This window comes from Portunus trituberculatus, chromosome 33 (assembly GCF_017591435.1).
Source record: "Portunus trituberculatus isolate SZX2019 chromosome 33, ASM1759143v1, whole genome shotgun sequence".
Classification (NCBI taxonomy): Eukaryota; Metazoa; Arthropoda; class Malacostraca; order Decapoda; family Portunidae; genus Portunus; species Portunus trituberculatus.
The window spans coordinates 9,004,316-9,023,947 of NC_059287.1; the positions used below are offsets into that span (position 1 = coordinate 9,004,316).

Sequence of the window (19,632 nt, forward strand, 5' to 3'; positions counted from 1 at the left end):
ACTGTGTGCTTGTAGTGAATTGTAAGTGCGTTTATTGGTACTATGAGGTTTTTCATGTTGGCAGTATCCAAGGGATTTGACAAAGCTAGTTTCAATGATTTCAAATTGTTGACCATTATAACAGGTTCGGCAGTGTTCCAAATTGATATGGACAGTAAACTGAACAATTGTTTTGGTATTATGGGTTTGGTACGGCAGTTTTCCTCCTTAGGTCTACAGAGCCACTCACGCAAACCCGATCCACCTTGGCTCTCCTTAACATACCATCCTTATCGTTACATCATCCACAATTCCTTCCCCAACCCTGTGTACTACAAGACAACAGGCATTGAGGAGGACGCCATTTCAATATTGTTCCATCTCTTGTTCCAGGATTCAGTACTACTAACGCCAAAGAAGTGAGGCAAGTTTTTGGAGTGAGCGTGCATGACATACAACAGACACCAGACTGCTACTACTGCCGGTGTTGCCAAAGGAACAAGAGGAGGAAAAAAAAGGAAGAGAAAGAAGAAAAGGGTGATTCTTGGAGACGTACCAATAAAGTTCTGAAGGTTGGCCACAGATCTTCATCACTGGTGTAGTGTATTTCATTGACCATTTGTAGATTGGGTTGATAAATTTGTAGAATTTGTAGACAGTTGTAGATATGTAGCGGGTATGGTTTTTGCAATGCCTTATCTACACCAGCAGAAAACGGTAATATTTAGAAGTTATGCATAGCATTGTAATAGGAGTGTACGGTGTACATATGTATATAGTATTTAAGGAAGGAGAGTGTAGACTAAGAGAGGAAGGTAACCTCTTGGGTCACGATTCCTCTGCTCATCACTCATCCTTCCTGTTGTGAAGCACAAAGGTATTGTTACGTGTTTCCCGAGATGATGTTTTGTGAGTCTTTCAATGCAATACTTAATTTAAGTGTCTGGCCAGTGTCTTGTAACGTGGTGCAGTTTTTGTTACTTGTATTTATTTTTCATACCTACTGATATGACGATATCTTGTGAATGATACTCCTATATATTTCTAATGGCAACACAATATCTCTTGATGTAATAAAATGCATAATGTATCGACTTGTTTTCCTATCAGTTGAAAGAGATGCAAAACAATATCTGGTTTGCAAGTGAAGCGAAATTAGTCAACAATTTGCTGCATGGCGCCACAGCGTCTGAGGTGATATGATGCCACAATATAGTTGCATGGAAATACTAGTAGTAATGTGTAAACTGACACACTCCCGTTGCTATTACCACCGTTGCTGCACGTCACGCCCAACGCCAAGACACACACGGCCACTGGGCTGCGTAGACTCGAGGGGTCGGTGGTGGCGTGGAGACTGAAAGATTTCGTCGCAACATTTTTTTATGACCTTGATATTGATGTCATCAAATCCCGGAGCGGTTGATTTTAAACTTATTACAATATCTTTTATTTCTTGTTGTGTTGTAGGGTATAAAAAGAAAGAAGACTGAACAGGTCGTGGCAAAAATGAAGAAAACGAGACTGTCGATTGCTGTACTTTATTAGCTAGAGTAGTTGCTATGTTGCCAAAGTATTCGTTAAATGATGTTGCCTGAGAGACGTTTCCATGAAGGTTTGAAGTTTGTTAGTTTGTCGTGTGGTTTTCGCCGGTATTCAGAAACATCTTTTCCTCTCACTATGAGTTTTGGGTATGATTAGATGATTTTATTTGTATTAGGAAGAGTCTATGGAGGTCAGAAGATTACTGTCCAGTCTCCACTATTTCAATCCCCACGTGAGTTTATGAAGCTGTATAAAAGCACCAAATAGTAAACAGAATGAATACGAAAATTTATCATGATACTGAAGGGATTAAGTCTCTCTCTCTCTCTCTCTCTCTCTCTCTCTCTCTCTCTCTCTCTCTCTCTCTCTCTCTCTAAAGAAATACTTACTTATATTGTAAATAACTGCCTTAGCTTGGCTTTGAAGGTGGCCATAGGGCGAGCTTGAAGCGGAGCGGGAACGTGTCTGGACGCCAAGAAATCAGAATTCCTCCACTGAGTGGTGGTGTGGAACAAAAGTTGTAATAATTCCGGAAATAAGTTCGGAAATGCACCAATGTATGTAGAAACAAAGAGAGAAAGAAAGACAGCGGCAGAGGTTACGTAGGTTGAGCGAGGCTGCGGGGTTAGTGAAAGAAGTAGACGGTGATAATGGTGACACGCCCTATCGGCCGTTTCTCACAATTTTCTCGATACGGCAACTACAATATTTTTTTTCTTTCTTCTGTTTAGCAAAGAAAAGTACAAGTAGCTGTTATTTTTTAAAATTTTGTTCGTAATCCTTTCACTGGGCCGCGGCCACCACGCTGACGCCTGTCGCCAGAAAAGTTACAACTTGTAAGTTGAAAGAAGCCAGTGTCACTCAGTGTGTGTGTGTGTGTGTGTGTGTGTGTGTGTGTGTGTGTGATGGCAGTAGGATCACTGTCATTACAGTAGAGTCCGTCTGCTCTAAAATGACACCTGTCTCCGGCTGAGAAATTTTTGTCATTTTAGTTTTGACTGTTGCCGCCAATTTTTCTGGTAGCAGTGCAGCACCGGCCACCGAGACCAAAACTATAATGAGGTTTAGCAGAGGAAAATAATATATATGACACTAACGTGATTTTTTTTTTTTTACTGTGTTTTTTGAAAGCTAAAGAACCAAAGGATTTTAACCCAGGCTAGCTCCCCAGAACACGACCTGCCTACTACTACTCCACTCAGCCCGATTTTTTTTTTTTTTCCATCACCCTGCCGTGGGTGATTCTTATTTGATCTATTTTTTTTATTTTGTTAATTTAATTTAAGATGATTTTTTATTGTAATTTATTTATTTATTTTGTTTACTTATTTTACTTATTTTTAAATATTAACATTATGTACATCACACTTACTTTCATACAAATATTAACATTATGTACATCACACTTACTTTCATACAAATATTAACATTATGTACATCACACTTACTTTCATACAAATATTAACATTATGTAAATCACACTTACTTTCATACACGCTTCATTCATACAGGGATCCTATACCTATCTCAAACTATTGTCCTTTTGTCAGGGCATGGGGAAGGGAGGGATAACTCACAATCACACAGCATCACTACGTATTGCATATACACATGAAGGGAAAACATTCACATTACATCACGCAAGACTGATATATATATATATATATATATATATATATATATATATATATATATATATATATATATATATATATATATATATATATATATATATATATATATATATATATATATATATATATATATATATATATATATATATATATATATATATATATATATCACATATATTTACAGAGTGCAAAATAGATAGCATAATATATACACATAAATCACAACTCTGATTAAATTGGTCTCAGTCAGGTAAATCATCAGTCTATCGACCACGAGAGGCCGTGACTCTGGCAATACGCCGCCAAGGGCCGCCTCTCCTCACGATAACGCACACAGTGAAGCAGGATGTGTTCGACAGAGAGGGTGACATTACAGGTGGAACACTGTGGTGGGAAGGTGTTGACTATGTAGGGGAGCATGTGGGTGGGGAGGGTGCATCCCATCCTGAGGCGTGCGAGGACCACCTCCTCTCGCCATGTGGGGCGACTGGAGGAGGCCCACTCGCCCAGGATGGGTTTGATGGTGTGGAAGTGGAGGTTGTTCCAGTGACTCTGCCACAGGAGTTTCGCTGATGATTTAATTAAGGGGCCCTATCACGGATTTCATGGTAAAATCGAAAAAAATCACCATTTGAGGTTTCTGTCTCTAAAATAAATACCATCATATGGCAATATCGTGTTCAAGTTTGAAAATGTTTGGAGCACTAGAAATGCTTTAAACGGGGCTTTAATAATTGGTTTAAATGTCCCACGCGCAGCACATGGATTTGTTTACATCGCAGAAATGTCCTATAAACTCTTCCCTGTAGGATATATATGATTTTTATGATTTTTATTTTTGAAATTATCGTACCCTGGAAGGGTGCAGGCTCCTCTCTAAGCAGCCTGCAGCCAGTTACCAGTAGCTCGCGGGCTGTCGAGGAGAGCAGATGTATGTCAAATTGATGTATGATCCGCCCCTTCATACTCCACTTTACATAACTTTTCGTTGCTGCTGGACACAGTTATCACTATGGGGAGACACAGCAAGCTTCGTAAGTCACAGAAACTCAAAATAGAGGCTGCTAGGAGGTCACTAGAAGCAAAAAGAAGGACGCACAGACAGGCTGACACCGTCCAACCCGTCCCGCCTGCAACGAGTGACGTAAGGAATGAGGATGCAGTTCCTCCCGCCCGCACCTCAAGCGCAGAGAAGCGAAAAAGACTTTCTTACAAGGAAAAAGAAGAGGAATTGAGTGAGGAGGAGAATCTCATCTGCAAGAAGAGTGACATTAGGGAAATAGCAAAACATGTTACGTGTAACAAGTGTAAGGAACATGATGTCACTTCTGAATTTGTCCATCATCAGTGTGATGTGATCATAAAATTAGTGTGCTCAAATTGCAAACATATTGTGTATAACAGTGGTGACTCAGGTAAAATGAAATGTGGAGATACTGGTCTGTTCATGTTGACAGCAATGATTATCTATTTGGTCAAGTTGCTGGGGCATGGTTATGCTGCGGTGGAGAGGCTCTGCAGTATCTTGAGTATGCGTCACTTTTCCTTTGTTACGTATGGGAAATACACTAAATTCATCAACGAACATGCTGTAGAAAATGTAAATGATATTTTGAAAAGAAGTAGGGAAGCAGTGTTTCAGTATTATGCTGAAAATCTGAACAGACATCCAGATGAAAATGGTATCCTCGACATAGATGCCACATACGATGGCTCCTGGCACAAGAGAGGCTATAAGTCAAATTATGGAATTGCAGCAGTGGTTGATGCTCACACAAACCTTATTCTAGATTATGAAGCTATGTGTAAAGTGTGCTCTGTTTGTGACGCAAAAAAGAAAAACTAGCAAAGAGGGAGATTTCAGCTGAACAGTACGAACAATGGAAAATGAATCATGTAGCCTCTTGTTCTAAAAATTACGAAGGCACCTCAGGAGGAATGGAGCCTGAAGGGGCCAAAAGGATTTGGAACAGATCCATAGATTATAATCTGAGATATGTTAATTTCATATCCGATGGTGATACCTCTACTTTTTTGGAGCTTACACAAATGAACAATGGTGAAGGACCATATGGGATGGCTCATCAAGTGACGAAAGAAGAGTGTGTCAATCATGTTCAGAAAAGACTTGAAAGAGGAGCGCACTGAGCATGGGAATCTTCGCTCAACTTTAGAGGCGATTTTCTCGAATGTAAGTTATTGACCTTTATGTGTTTTTTTCTCCTTTGTTTCTCAACCAATCTTCTTCATCTTTTCTGTGTATGTAGAACTTGAAATTCTCTAAAAGATTGTCAGTCTAAATATTTATTACAGGTTATATATTTTTTGGTACCACTTGAAATGTCTACCATTTTACGCACAATACGGAATCACTTGTTTTATAAAAAAATACTGCAAAATTTGAGTACATTAATTAAGAAAAACAGACTTACAGAAACTTTGCAAAAATAATCAACTTTCAGCATGTAAATTTACAAAAGTCTATATTTTACCAATCACGAGAAATATCAAATTTTATGAACTTTTCTTAAATTAGTCATATCTCCCAAATTAACGGATATTTCCTTTTCTTTTTTCAGGGGCTGTTGCATCACACTTACATGTAGTATTAGGCCAATTTGTGATATTCAAAATAAATTAGTTTAATTAATATGATTTTTTTTCCATAATCCCGTCAAATCCGTGAGAGACATGACTGCAGATCCCGGTGGAGGTTCCACGCTCCCTCGAGCTCTGCAGCAGACCGAGCTAGCATGTCAGCCTGTTCATTCCCGCGTATACTGGAATGTCCGACTCGTACCCTACATGAACCCTCTTTTCTTTTTTTATACCTTGTGGGCTTTTCACGGGAATTTCTGGGCTAAAGGGGATACTTTTTGTGGTACCTCCTATCTCAAGGCCCACCCGCTAGGACTTTGGCAACTTATATAGTAGAACTGAAGGTGAAAATGACTGATGCTGTGCTCCTTCTGGTACCATCAACCATCTTAGTGATCTTTCTAGCTTCAATGACATCCTGATCAGTCATGCAATCGACAATCTCGGTCTGTTCCATATTCACCGAGAGTGGCTAGTTAGTTATTAAGTGTCTTTACTGCAAACAAGGGAGGGAGGAGGAGGGGGGGGCAGTAGGAGGAGGAGGTGAAGCGGATAGCAGTGAGGGACATCAGGACGATTTCTTGTGTTGGCATCGTGGAGGTGAGTCGTGTGTGCGCCGAGAAGTGTGTCTGTCCTCTGCCTCGTTGTAAGGTGTTGGTTTGGTGGTGTTCCTGTTGTATGTCGGGAAGGTATGTTGTACACTGTACAGTGGTGGTGTTGGCGTGTGACCGTGTGTAGTGAAGGACCTTTGCCCGTTTCTCATGAACGAGATGTATTTCAGATGATAGGAAGTGTTGCTTGGCACTTCGTGGAACGGTTTGTTTATAGAGTATTTCTTGTTTATAGTGTATTTCTGAATATCAATTTGGTTATTTGGTAACACTTAATATGCATTGTAAGTTGCCATTCCGTAGTAAAATAACGCGTAGTGTTCTATTAATGGGAACTTGTAACCTGTTTGTTGAACGCAGCACATGCTCATAACTCGTGGCTTTGGTGTGCATTGATAGCAAGGCTGAAGGGTGCTTTTAGTGGCTCTTGGGTCTCCCTTAGTGTATCTCGGCTTCCCTCACTGAGCGGTGGCGCAGATGTAGGCTAAGCGGTCACGAACTTCGGCATGAGCTACGTGTAGGATTGTTAGGGTAGTGGGATAAGGAGTTGTGTGAGAGTTGTTGGGTAACGTGACGTTTCGACCCCAGTTTCGTATGTGTTGTGAACCAGTGTGCCATTTTATATGTAAAGCATCAAACAAGTGATCGTGCTTTAACGTCACGGCACCCCAGTTTCTTTAATAGTTTATGAATGAGTAAGGCTTTTGTTGTGTAAAAGCTTCGAAATGGCTGTGTAGTAACCATTTATATTGGCAGTGTCCCCGATAAAGTCTCGTGCGATCGCCTCGATTCCCTGCTTACACTTCGCAGCTCCTCTACCCTGGTGATTTGACGTCGCATATGTGAAGCCACGCTATTGGTCAGAGTGGCTTCAGAGAGAGAGAGAGAGAGAGAGAGAGAGAGAGAGAGAGAGAGAGAGAGAGAGAGAGAGAGAATGAAAACTAATATGAAAAATGGAAATACATATAGAGAATATGGTTTCTCAACCTTTTTACCCTTGCGTAACCCTTGAAATACATGCCATGTCTCGAGGAAGCCATGCGCAAAAAACAGTCGAGTAATAATTTTCGGGGTGTTGTGGTGCACTAGCTAGGTGCAGCACCATACGCTAGTTAGTTCCATCAGTAATATACGCAGTTGCATTGAATTTGAGGCAAGTCACTCTGATCATACTGTGCAATTTGTCCCTATATCAGAGGTCTTGGATTAGTCATTAAAGAGGAATTAATGACAGCAGATGTTTCTTTATTGATTGGTGACTTTCTTGTTGCAGGAGTGTACAACAAGGGGCGGTGTATACGACGAGGGACAAGGTCGGGTCATGCCGGCCATCCCCTAAACATGGAGCAAGCAAGTCTCGGGCGTCAGTCAGGAGGTGGAGCACGACCCGCCACAAATCTGGCACAGGCGTCCCTACAACTGCGCAACTGCGCATTACCAACTTCGTGGAGGCGCATGTGTTTCACTCTCTTCAGAAGATGACGCAGACCGAGGAGGCGTGTGGTTCGGCACAGGTATGGGCCGGGCCGTTTCACCGCCTCCATGAGGCGTACAGGCTATCAGGAACTGTTCTGTCCAGGGTCTCTTTTTTAACCCTGGTTCTGTCTTGGTGTTAAAAGGTAATATAACGGTGTTACAAGCAAAACTCGAACGTTCGTTATCAGAAGAGAATGAGGAATATATATATTTTTTAAGGAATTAGTTTTTTAAGGAATTAGTTGTTTTAAGGAATTAGTTGTTTTAAGGAATTAGTTGTTTTAAGGAATTAGTTGTTTTAAGGAATTAGTTGTTTTAAGGAATTAGTTTTTTTAAGGAATTAGTTTTTTTAAGGAATTAGTTTTTTTAAGGAATTAGTTTTTTTTAAGGAATTAGTTTTTTTTAAGGAATTAGTTTTTTTTAAGGAATTACTTTTTTTTAAGGAATACTTTAATAAAGAGGATTGGAGATAACTTGCGGTGAGTAAAATGGAATCCACTAAACATTTACAGGGCGGTCACACCACACCACACCACACCACACCTGTCCTACATTTGAGGACAAGGTTGTTCATGATTAAAGTGTAAAGGTAAAATTATTTTTTACAGGTCCTGCCACTACTGGAGGGAGAACCAAACCAGCGTGTCCTAACACCCTCAACCTGCGGCAGGAAACTGGCTCTTCTTGCACTGGAAGACACAAACTGTCTGCGCCTTTCATGGAGGAATTGGACCCTGCCTCTCACCAGCTCTGACCTGGCAACACTCGGCGTCATCCAGGGAGGGAGGACAGGACAGGACAGCCTTGCTTCATCTAACCTAACCTAACCAATACATGTTGCTGCCTCATCCAGGGTGGGAGGGAGGGAGGACAGGACAGACTGCCTTGCTTCATCTAACCTAACCAATACATGTTGCCAATCACTCTTGTAATGTTATTTATTATTCCTTCCATCTAATGTGAATGTGCCCACATGTGTAATGTTGTTATTCCTTATGTTCTGTGATGGACCCACATGACTGTTGTGTTAGTACTAATAATAAATCATAATAAGAAAATTGATATTGCTTTAATTCCATTATTTTTTTTTTTTTTATAGGAACCGTTTATGAAATAAACATAACCAGACTTGCTCTGGAGCTTAACCTTACCTCACTCACCTCAGTTAAAATCTAAACTCAAGCCTCCCCTTGTTAAGCCCCACAATATAATAATACTACATACAGCTTGTCACAAAGTGAGTAATCCTTTCTATCAAGTTAACCAACCATTCAACATATCAAAGAACCCTGAGATACTCACTCAATTGGGCCAATTCTCAGTGAAATGCCTAAAAAAGCTCAAAAGCAGTAGGAAATAGTTAAAAGAATACTGAAAACCAGTTAAAAGAATATAACTGAAAAACCAGTCCTTACAAAACTGCTCCTGAAAAGCAGCAAAGTGGGAAAATTCCCTGCAAAACTGCCCCAAAATGCTGAAAAATTGCTAAAAGCAGCAAAAATGGCAATTCCTGCAAAACTGCCCCAAAATGCTGAAAAATTGCTAAAAGCAGCAAAAAATGGCAAAAAATCCCTGCAAAACAGCCTCAAAAACTGTGCTAAGTCATAAATACTCCGAAGAGTCTCCGGAGAAACAGCAGATGTATATTTGGGTTAAAAATACATTGAAGAGTCTCCCTTCCTTCACTTTTATTCAATCAACACATTTTTACACAACTCTGAAAACTCCACCAAAACTTTCAACTTAGAAAAATTTTACAGTGTAACACCAGAATTTGTACAGCTAGAAAACTACAAATTTCAACTAGAAAATTTTTACACAAATCTGATGAAAACTCTACCAAAACTTTCGACTTAGAAAATTTTGTACAGCTAGGAAACTACAAATTTCAACTAGAAAATTTTACACAAATCAGATGAAAACTCTACCAAAACTTTCGACTTAGAACATTTTACAAAGCAACACTAGAATTTGAACAGCTAGGATATTTTTACAAAGCAACACTAGAATTTGAACAGCTAGGAAAATTTTAACAATTTTCAACAGAAATTTTACAACTTGCAACATACAACAATTTTTATATTTCAACTTAGAATAATTTCTGCAATTTCTAACTTGGGACAATTTTATATTTTTTAGTCTGGGAATATTTTCACCTTACAAAGTATTAGAGAAAAAAATTAGGAAAGTTGCAAGATGGACCATGAGGCCTGCACATACATGGCAGCAGTCTCTGTATGAACAGGTCATCCATACATTTGTCTAATATAACATTAAAAAAATGAATACAATAACATAATAGTATTTTGACAGCAATTTCATTGCAAAGTCTAGGAGGAACTATCAACTCTGTACAATGATTTCTTACACAATGGCTTTGGTCTCAAACAGCATGTTGTCCCTTGCAACGCTACATTGTCACCATAAATACACAAAACACAGACCGTCCTTCTGGGGCCGTATTCTACACAGTCAGCCTCAGGTCTCACTGAATGCCTGACCGTCACTCCACTGCTGGTCTTTGGGCTCATCACTTGTCAACTTTATATAAGTATACAAAGAAATAGATCCTTGACATAATTTCTACAATTCTAATTATTTTGACATCATAGTAAGACTGTGTATCCAAACAAAGGAAACATGACAAACATAAGATTATGCCCAACAGCCTGACACATGACACATGACACATGCAAGCCACTCAGAGCAAGGTTTGTTTGAGTTTTTGGAAAACTGATCGCACCCTCTTGGCAGTTATCTATAATGATAAATTACTCCATCAAAGGACATTATTTAGCCATCATTACAGATATTTATCATTAATTAATATCAAAAACTGTCGGGGATCATGCCATGGTACATAAAACAAGCTCTCACCATGCTGAGAAGAGTTTTAAGACAGTGGTTGGCAGCGCTGCAACAGACTGAACTTATGACGAGTCACAAGGTGAGAGCCTGTCATTGAGGGACTTGTGTCTAAAATGCACCATTTTGTCTACAATCACATCACTAGCTATGATGGTTTGTAGAATACGGCCCTTGAAACCTTACACAGAACAGTAACAGCAAAGCTCTACAAAGTAGAGAAACTTACTATTTAATCAGTCTAAACATTCCCACTCAAAAATGTCTATAAACCTAATTATATACAACAATTTTTCCCTAAATGAAAAACATTGAATTCAAGGAATGACTGGCACACTTGCCCATAAAGCTGCTGCCCACACACACACACACACACACACACACATATAATCCTTCGGTTAAAACTGTGTGCACTTCTTTCCACACACACACACACAAAAAAAAATAAAAAGCATGAACCAATGATGCTGTGAATGTTGATGCATCCTCCATCCTTGCCACTCTGTCTTGCACTCTGCACACACGTTTAGGAAAGAAGTGTGCAGTGTGCCGCTGGACCTCCAAAAGCCTGCAACAAAAGAAAGGAGTCAACAAAAGATCATGTTTAGTGATCAATTACCTTCAAGTCATCTTATCAATCAGAAATTGTGAAAACTGCTCATTTGTAATCACATTTCTGATACAGGAAGGTAGATCAAAAACCCAGCAAAGCAAAGCCACACTATTTTTTTTTTTTTTTTTTCCATGCAAGAGGGCAACTAGCCAAGGCAACAAAAGTTAAAGAAGAAGCCCACTTGAATTTCAAGTTCACTAAAAGATTGGTACAGAATTAGCATGTCTTGAAATCTCCCTATTAAAAAACATCAAGTTGTACAAAGATGGAAATACAGAAGCATGTAGGGAATTCCAGAGTTTACCAGAGAAAGGTCTGAATGGTTGAGAGTACTGGTTAACTCTTGTATTAGAGAGTTGGACAGAACAGGGATGAGAGGAAGAAGAAAGCCTTGTGCAGCAAGGCTGCAGGAGGAGGTGACGTATGCACTTAGCAAGATCAGTAGAGCAGTTAGCATGAAAATGGTGATAAGATAAAAAAGATGCAATATTTTGGCAGTGAGAAAGAGGCTGCAGACAGTCAGTCAGTCAGAGGAGAGGAGTTGATTACATGAAAAGCTTTTGATTCCACCCAATCTAACAATACTGTGTGAGTGGAACTCCCCCCAAACATGCAAAGATTACTTCATACAAAGACAGATCAGGCCCTTGTACCGAGTAAGCAGATGGGGGCGAGAAACACTGGCGACAATGTCAAAATAACTACTACTTGACAACTTGTTTGCCTTACTTGTAGTGCAGCAAAGTGTGTGTGCCACCCTTCTTGAAACTCTGGAGCACCTTCATGTGTTCAGTAAAGTGGTGGGCAGGAACACAAAGAGGTGCTTCCTCGACGCCTCGCCACCGGTGCAGTACGTCCTGTGGGGGAAACAAACCGTCATTGCACTCATTAACACACAGGGAAGATGTGCAACTCAGCCACTCAGCCCTCCTTACTGATAAACACCACCACTCACAAACACACACAAACTGCACTCACCAACTCCTAACAAATAAATACAAGTCAGCCACTCATCTCTTCTTCCTCCTGTGACAGAGATGCCTCCACAAAGAAATCAATAACACACAGATTGATCACATTCATCTTTGACAGACACAAAGTTCACAGAAAAACTGAGAATCTGTACATCTTACTATTCAATCACTTCATCTTTTCTTCATTACAAAGTTTCATAAACTGTTTCATTGCACACACACACACAAACACACACACACACACACGACAAATGTGGAGAATCTTTAGGAAAAGTGATGGAGAAGCAGGCTGAATGGAAAAAAAGTCAGGAAGTGGAAAGAAAGGAGGTAAATTACAAAGTTGCAAGTCTGGAAAAGGAAATCAAAGAGTCTGGGGAGAAAACTTTGGGCCTTGCTGAAATTATAGATCAACAGATCATAGAAGAGAAGATTGCTGAGAAAGTTGTGAAGGTTATTAAGTCAAATGAGACATTGGTGAGGGAAACTGTAGACAAAAAGAGATGTGTGGTGATATTTGGTGTGGAGGAGGATAAGACACCGAGTAAAATGGAGAGAGAAAAACATAAAAAAGGTGATAAATAATATCATTAATGTGGTGCAGGAGGAGGGAAAAGACCTAGTACAAGAAATAGAGGACTTCCATAGAATTGGAAAGTTCACAGGAGAAGGTATGAGGCCAGTAAGAATCAAATTTAAGTCACAAAAGGATGTAGATGAATTGGTGGAGAAGTCATGGAGGTTAGCCCAGCAGGAAACAACAAGGAAGATTTGGTTGAGAAGAGATCTCGGTGAAAAGGAAAGAGAAATGTTAAATGAGTTGAGAAAGGAGGCTTTGAAAAAAAATGAAGAGAGGACAGAAGAGGAGAAGAAAGAGTTTTTCTGGAGAATCTTGGATATGAGACTGAGGAAGTGGTTCATAACCCAGAAAAGTACAGTAAGAAAGGACTAAAGAAACTTACGTATGAGCGGAATGTAATGTATTCCAACATAAATGGAGTGATATCGGGATTTTAGAACTCAACGATTACTTGAGGGATAAGAACCCAGATATTGTGGGTCTTACTGAAACAAAACTGAGAGAGGAGAAGACCTGATGATGGTTGGAGAAGGAAATATAATGTTTGGAAAAGAAATAGAGTAGGTAAGATGGGAGGAGGAGTGATGTTGCTGGTTAAAAAAGATATAAAGGTGGATCAAGTGAAAGAAGGTATGGGAAAGGCAGAAGTGCTAAAGATCAGAGCAGAAACTAATGAAGGAAAAAGAGGCACTACATAGTGGTGTACGTACCACCTAAGACAAATGCATGGTCAGTACAGGAATATGAAGAAATGATAAGAGATACAGGAACATGTCTGGAAGAAATGTTGGGTGGCTGTGAACGAACTATAATGATGGGAGATTTTAATTGTAAAGAGGTGTGTTGGGAGGACTGGTCAATGGAGGGATCAGAGACAACATGGGGAAATACACTATTGACACTGGCAATGGAAAATGTGTTAACTCAGTGGGTCAAAGAAGATACTAGGTTTGGAGGAGAGGGAGCATCGTCAAGACTGGACTTGGTCTTTAGTACAGAGCCAATGGTCATTGAGGAGATGAGGGTGGAGTGCCCTTTAGCAAAGAGTGATCATGCAGTTTTGGAGTTCAAGGTGATAGATGAAGAGAAATCTAGAAGAAATGAAGAATATAAAGTGGGAAGATGGAATTATGCCAAGACAGATTTTGGAAACCTAAGGAAATTCTTTCAAGAGACAAGTTGGATGAAATTCAAAAGTGCTAAGGGAGCAAATGAAAAGTGGAAGGAATTTATAAAAATATACAAAGAAGGTGAGAAAAAATTTGTACCAATAAGACAACATAGAGAAGTTGGAAAGCAGGACTGGTTTAACGATAGATGTGAAAAGGCTAGAACAAGAAAAGAGGATGCATGGAAGAGGTGGAGAAGGAAAAGACGGATTAAGCAGTGGGAAAGTTACAAAAGAGCAAGAAATGAATATGTGTTGATTAGAAGAGAAGAAAGAAAGAAACAAGAAAAGGATATAATTGATAAATGTAAAGACCAACCAAGGCTTTTTTACAGACATGTGAACAACAACATCAAAAATAGAGAAAGTATTGAAAGTTTAGAAGTAAATGGAGTTTGCAGTGAGGATCCCAGGGAAATGGCAGAGGCTATGAATGGATGCTTTCGGAAGGTATTCACAAAGGAGACTGCTTTTGACAAGCCACTGGTAATGGAACAGAAAGGGATTATGAAGGAGTTTCAAGTAACTGTGGAGGAGATCAAGAATATGATGGGGAGTCTAGAAGTGAGAAAAGCTGTGGGACCTGATGGGGTATCAGGATGGATTTTAAGAGAATGCAGGGAGCAACTGGCAGAAAAAGTTTGTGAAGTAATTGATGCCTCATTAAGGGAAGGTGTAGTGCCCCAAGACTGGAAAAGAGCTAACATTGTCCCAATTTATAAATCAGGTAACAAGAGAGACCCATTGAACTATAGACCAGTGTCACTTACAAGTGTGGTAGCTAAGATGTGTGAGAGGGTGGTGAAGAATAGATGGACAGACTTCTTGGAGAAAAATGACATACTTTGTGAGTGTCAATTTGGTTTTAGAAAAGGGCGTTCATGCACGACAAACCTGATATGTTACTATTCGAGGGTGATAGATGTAATACAGGAAAGAGATGGTTGGGCTGATGGAATATATCTAAATTTAAAAAAGGCCTTTGATAAGGTACCACACCGGAGACTGATCTGGAAACTTGAAATGGTAGGAGGAGTGCATGGCAGTTTACTAAAATGGATGGAAGACTTTTTGGTAGGAAGAGAAATGAGAACAATAATTAAGGACAGACCATCAGAATGGGGCTTGGTGGAGAGTGGAGTCCCACAGGGATCAGTGTTGGCACCAGTAATGTTTGCAGTCTACATAAATGACATGGTGGATGGGGTGTCCAGTTATGTGAGCCTATTTGCAGACGATGCAAAATTGTTAAGAAAAGTGAGATGTGACAAAGATTGCGAACTACTCCAGGAAGACTTGGACAGAATATGGAAATGGAGCTGTACATGGCAAATGGAGTTCAACACGACAAAATGCAAGAAATTAGAGTTTGGCAAGAGTGAAAGAAGAATCAGGAGTATGTACAAGATAGGAAATGAAGACATAAAAACCAGTCATGAAGAAAAAGACCTTGGGGTGACAATTACCAATGACCTATCGCCAGAGAGACACATAAACAAAATAATTGGAGAAGTATTGAACTTACTGAGGAACATAAGAGTGGCGTTCGTATATTTAGATGAAGAAATGATGAAGAAAATAATTACTGCAATGATAAGACCAAGGCTTGAATATGCAACAATACAGTGGGCTCCGAACTTAAAGAAACACATAAGGAAACTAGAGAAAGTACAGAGGGCTGCAACAAAAATGGTGCCTGACTTAAGAGATTTGACTTATGAAGACAGACTGAACAGAATGCAACTTCCGACCCTGGAAAACAGAAGAGAAAGGGGAGACCTGATAGCAATATACAGAGTGATGATTGGCATGGAAAAAATGGATAGGGAAGATCTGTGTATGTGGAATGAAAGAGTGTCGAGAGGGCATGGGAAAAACTAAAAATGGCCACTTATAGGAGAGATGTGAAAAAAATATAGCTTCCCTCATAGAAGGGTGGAAGCATGGAATAGTTGACACGTGGAAGTGGTCAACGCAAGGAATATTCATGATTTTAAGAAAAAGCTGGACATTAGTAGATATGGAGACAGGACAGTACGAGCATAGCTCCTTTCCCGTATGTTACAATTAGGTAAATTAGGTAAATACACACACACACACACACACAACCTTACCTGCATGAGATGTGGTGCACTGCCTCCCTTGGTGGGAATAAGGGAGAGTGGAGTGGTGTGCATACTATCAGGCTGGCTGCAGAGACCACCCAGCCTGCCTAGCCATCCCCAATCTGCTCACATGCTCCACCACAAACTTCATCACTGAAAGAGAGAGAGAGAGAGAGAGAGAGAGAGAGAGAGAGAGAGAGAGAGAGAGAGAGAGAGAGAGAGAGAGAGAGAGAGAGAGAGAGAGAGAGAGAGTTAAAAAAGAATGATCTCAGCTTGCATTTTTCATTGAATCTTCTACTTTGGTCACCTGTGTAATGTTTTGGTGTCAAATGGTAATAAAGAAGGGAATAGTTTGAACAAATCTAGGATAAAAACAGCTGAAATTTCGAGGCAGTGGTAGCAAGAATAGGCAAGGTCATGATAGGTACCTTGTGCGACCTTCTCTTTCATTGTACCATTAGTTTGATGGTGTGTTGTGTTGGTGACTGTCCTGGTACAAGAAAATAACAGGGCAGATATTCATAGTACAATTACCTAATGGGGAGTTAGGTTAGGTTAGGTTACAAGATATTAGGAAAGTTTATCTTCTGGGAGAGATAAACGACAGCTTAGTTCATCCATGGTTGGTCTGTCCTTTGCTTATACGTAGGTGTAGGTACTGTGCGCAGAAGTACTGAGCGTGGAAAGTCCCATGTGTGGCAACTGTAAAAAAGTCCGGTGGTACATAGCATGCCTTGAATAGGTACGCAACACAGCACACGCAAAGCGACAGTCAGTTGTGACGTAGTGTAGCTACGCCCACACCCCCCCTAGCCCGGGAGTTTTTGGTACCTATTAACTCCACTATGTACCGCATCTGTGTAATCTAAACTGGACGCTTCACATCTCATCTCTTGCTAAAACAGCTTCTATGGAGTTAGGCATTCTGAGGCGTCTTTGCCAGTTTTTCTTACACTCCTGACTACTAACTCTGTACAAGGGTCTTATCTGTCCTATCCGTCCCTGTATGGGAGTATCCTTAACATGTATGGGGTGGTTCCACTCACACAGGGTGGAATCAAAAGCTTTTCATCTTATCAGCTCCTCTCCTCTGACTGACTGTCTTTAGCCTCTTTCTCACTGCTGGAATGTTGCATCTCTTGCCATCTTGTGGTAAATATTGACAAGAGGTCCTTTGTTTGCCAAATATTGCCATTTGTCCCCTTAGACCTTCTCAGCAAATGCAAAATTTGGTCTATTTTGGTTCCCCTTCCTGACTGACTCAACCAAAACAAACTTCATCGAAGTTAACCTAACCCCAAATCTAATCTAACCTAACCTAAACTTAATATTACAACTCTGTTTTTTGCACGATGTCCTCATTTTCAAAAGCATCAATAGGAGTCAGAGGTTTGAGAGTTCAGCTGGTGAATACTGAATACCAAAGTCTTGAAACTGCCAGCACATTGCTTGACAGTGGCCATCCTCAAGCAATCCTACCTGCTGTCAGCCCTGTGACCTTGTTGGGCTGTGCTGCCATCTCCCATGATTATGACTCAAGGTAAGGTGGCTAATACGCATTAGGGTCGTGCTGGAAGCTCCATCTGGCCCCTTGCTAGCTCTGCCTCTGCTGATCGCCAGGCCCATCGTAATCCAGGACCGAGTGTAAATGTAAACATTGAGTGTTGGTGAACCACAATTATGTGGCACCTGTAAATTCCCCAAGGAGAGAGAGGACTGTACAGGGTGTGACTGGTGTGCCACAAGGTGCCACTCTAACGCAATGTGCATGGGCGTGGCAGAGAGTGTAGTCCAAGACATTACTCTGTTGGCAGGAGAAGGTATTTCTTTTGTTTGTTTGCAATGTAGGGTACAAAAATGAGGGCTTGCAAAATAGTCTCCCACACCCCATAGAAGTGGAACAGCTGTTGATTTAAGAACAGTGTGACCAAAGAGAAGTTACAAAACAGTTGGCAGAAATGGTCACTGCCTAGTGTGCTACTGGTCAGACTTTGACAGACAAAGTAGAGGCAATATCGTCCAAGCTACAGTCTTTCTTGTCCTCTGCCCTCTCCGGTGCTCCTACTTCATTAGGTGAGGCTGCTCTCAATGCTAGAATTAGAGAACAGTGTAGAGAGCTAAGGGAGAGGGAACGACGCTATCGTTCGGTGACCATCAGAGGTGTACCCACAAACTTAACTATGTAAGTTGCTTATTGCACAAGTATGATTTACATGTGTTAGGGGTGACTGAAACTTGGCTATTGCCCTCAACACCTTCCCTCTTCTTTTGTTGATATTCCAGGTTATATATTTTTGAGGAAGGATGTCAATGGTGTTATTGCAAAGCACGGTGTGGGACTTTATATTAGTTCTACCCTAAATTTTCATGAAGTGGAAATTCATGTTCCAATTGTTACCATTTATCTTATAGATTTTGATTTCTGCCTTATAGAGTTTATAGAGCTCCTTCTTATGCAGTACTAAAAAATGAGTCCTTGTTATTGTGTTTGTGGGAATTGTGTTCTGGGAAGAATGTTGTTGTGGTAAGGGATTTCAATTTACCAACAATTAAATAGTATTCTGACCAACCTGGTATGCATTTGTCTCAGCTGGATGAAAGATTCTTGTTGGGATTAACCCAGTTGATTGCTGAACCAATCATAAATTCATCCAGTAATGTATTTGATTTGATCTTGACAAACTATGTTGAGAGAGTGAGAGGTAAGAGTTCTCTCCCCATTTCCCCACAGTGTTGTCCTACTTATTGTGCTTTAATTCTCCAAGACTTGCCACTGGTGGTTGTTATGATCTGGTTGCCATTATGATCGCCTAAAAGTTTTGAATTTATTTTCTGTTAAAGGGAGGCTATTACGTCATGGCATTATTAAGATGTGACAAATTGTAAATGGAAAATCCTTCTTATATTTTAATGACTTTTTCTTCCACCCAACTTCTAACACCACCAGAGGCCATCAACACAAGCTTGCACATGTACACACCAACCTAGATATTAGGAGACGTTCATTCACAATATGTAATACTGGCCACTGGAATTCCCTCCTGAGTCTGTTGTTACACATCCCAGTCTTCAGACATTCAAATCAGCTATCACCTCATCTCGGCAATTTACTTTTTGAATATTATGATTGATGAGGTTAATTTATCATATTTCTTATTGTACTTGTGATGCACTCCCCTGCCCATCTGTACAGTTATTCAAGATGTGGAGAGATAGAGTAGCTGTGGTGGCGAGTGGACGTGTTGTGTGTGCGCTCCGTTTCTGGCTGTGGTTTTTATAGTTAGCGAGTGGTGTTTGTGCTTGGTGTCTGTGTGTGGTGCTTTTGAGTGTTAGTGAAGTGAAAGTGTGTACTGCAAGTGTTAGATTAGAGTGAAATAGTGGTTAGAATCAGTGTTTGTGAGTTAAAAAGTATTTTTGTAGTGGGAGGAGACTAGGCTTGTAACCGTCAAGTTGACCTTGAAAGAGGATTAGTTGACCTCACTTAGGC

At 40.2% G+C, this 19,632-nt stretch overlaps 2 protein-coding genes and 1 long non-coding RNA gene across 5 annotated transcripts; 2 read left to right on the top strand and 1 right to left on the bottom strand.

Annotated features, from left to right (window-relative positions):
• The first annotated feature begins 4,035 nt into the window (after positions 1-4,035).
• Positions 4,036-5,808, top strand: LOC123512455. The gene is made up of 2 exons (XM_045268877.1): positions 4,036-5,349; positions 5,738-5,808. Exon 1 carries the CDS (start codon positions 4,171-4,173, stop codon positions 5,002-5,004), a length of 834 nt encoding a protein of 277 aa, XP_045124812.1. The 5' UTR covers positions 4,036-4,170; the 3' UTR covers positions 5,005-5,349; positions 5,738-5,808.
• Positions 5,809-6,333: 525 nt separating this feature from the next.
• Positions 6,334-8,901, top strand: LOC123512458. Of its 3 annotated transcripts, none has more exons than XM_045268883.1 (3): positions 6,334-6,445; positions 7,641-7,881; positions 8,452-8,901. In XM_045268883.1, exons 1-3 carry the CDS (start codon positions 6,435-6,437, stop codon positions 8,668-8,670), a joined length of 471 nt encoding a protein of 156 aa, XP_045124818.1. In that variant the 5' UTR covers positions 6,334-6,434; the 3' UTR covers positions 8,671-8,901. The 3 variants fall into 3 exon arrangements, with proteins under 3 accessions (XP_045124818.1, XP_045124819.1, XP_045124817.1); XM_045268884.1 differs by lacking the exon at positions 6,334-6,445 and adding an exon at positions 6,454-6,572 and having other exon boundaries at positions 8,356-8,469; XM_045268882.1 differs by lacking the exon at positions 6,334-6,445 and adding an exon at positions 6,523-6,572.
• A 613-nt stretch (positions 8,902-9,514) lies between these two features.
• Positions 9,515-19,100, bottom strand: LOC123512461. The gene is made up of 4 exons (XR_006677104.1): positions 18,716-19,100; positions 16,155-16,298; positions 12,051-12,178; positions 9,515-11,276 (listed from the first exon to the last, which is right to left on the bottom strand). It is a non-coding gene; the product is annotated as an uncharacterized LOC123512461 (long non-coding RNA).
• Positions 19,101-19,632: the final 532 nt, after the last annotated feature.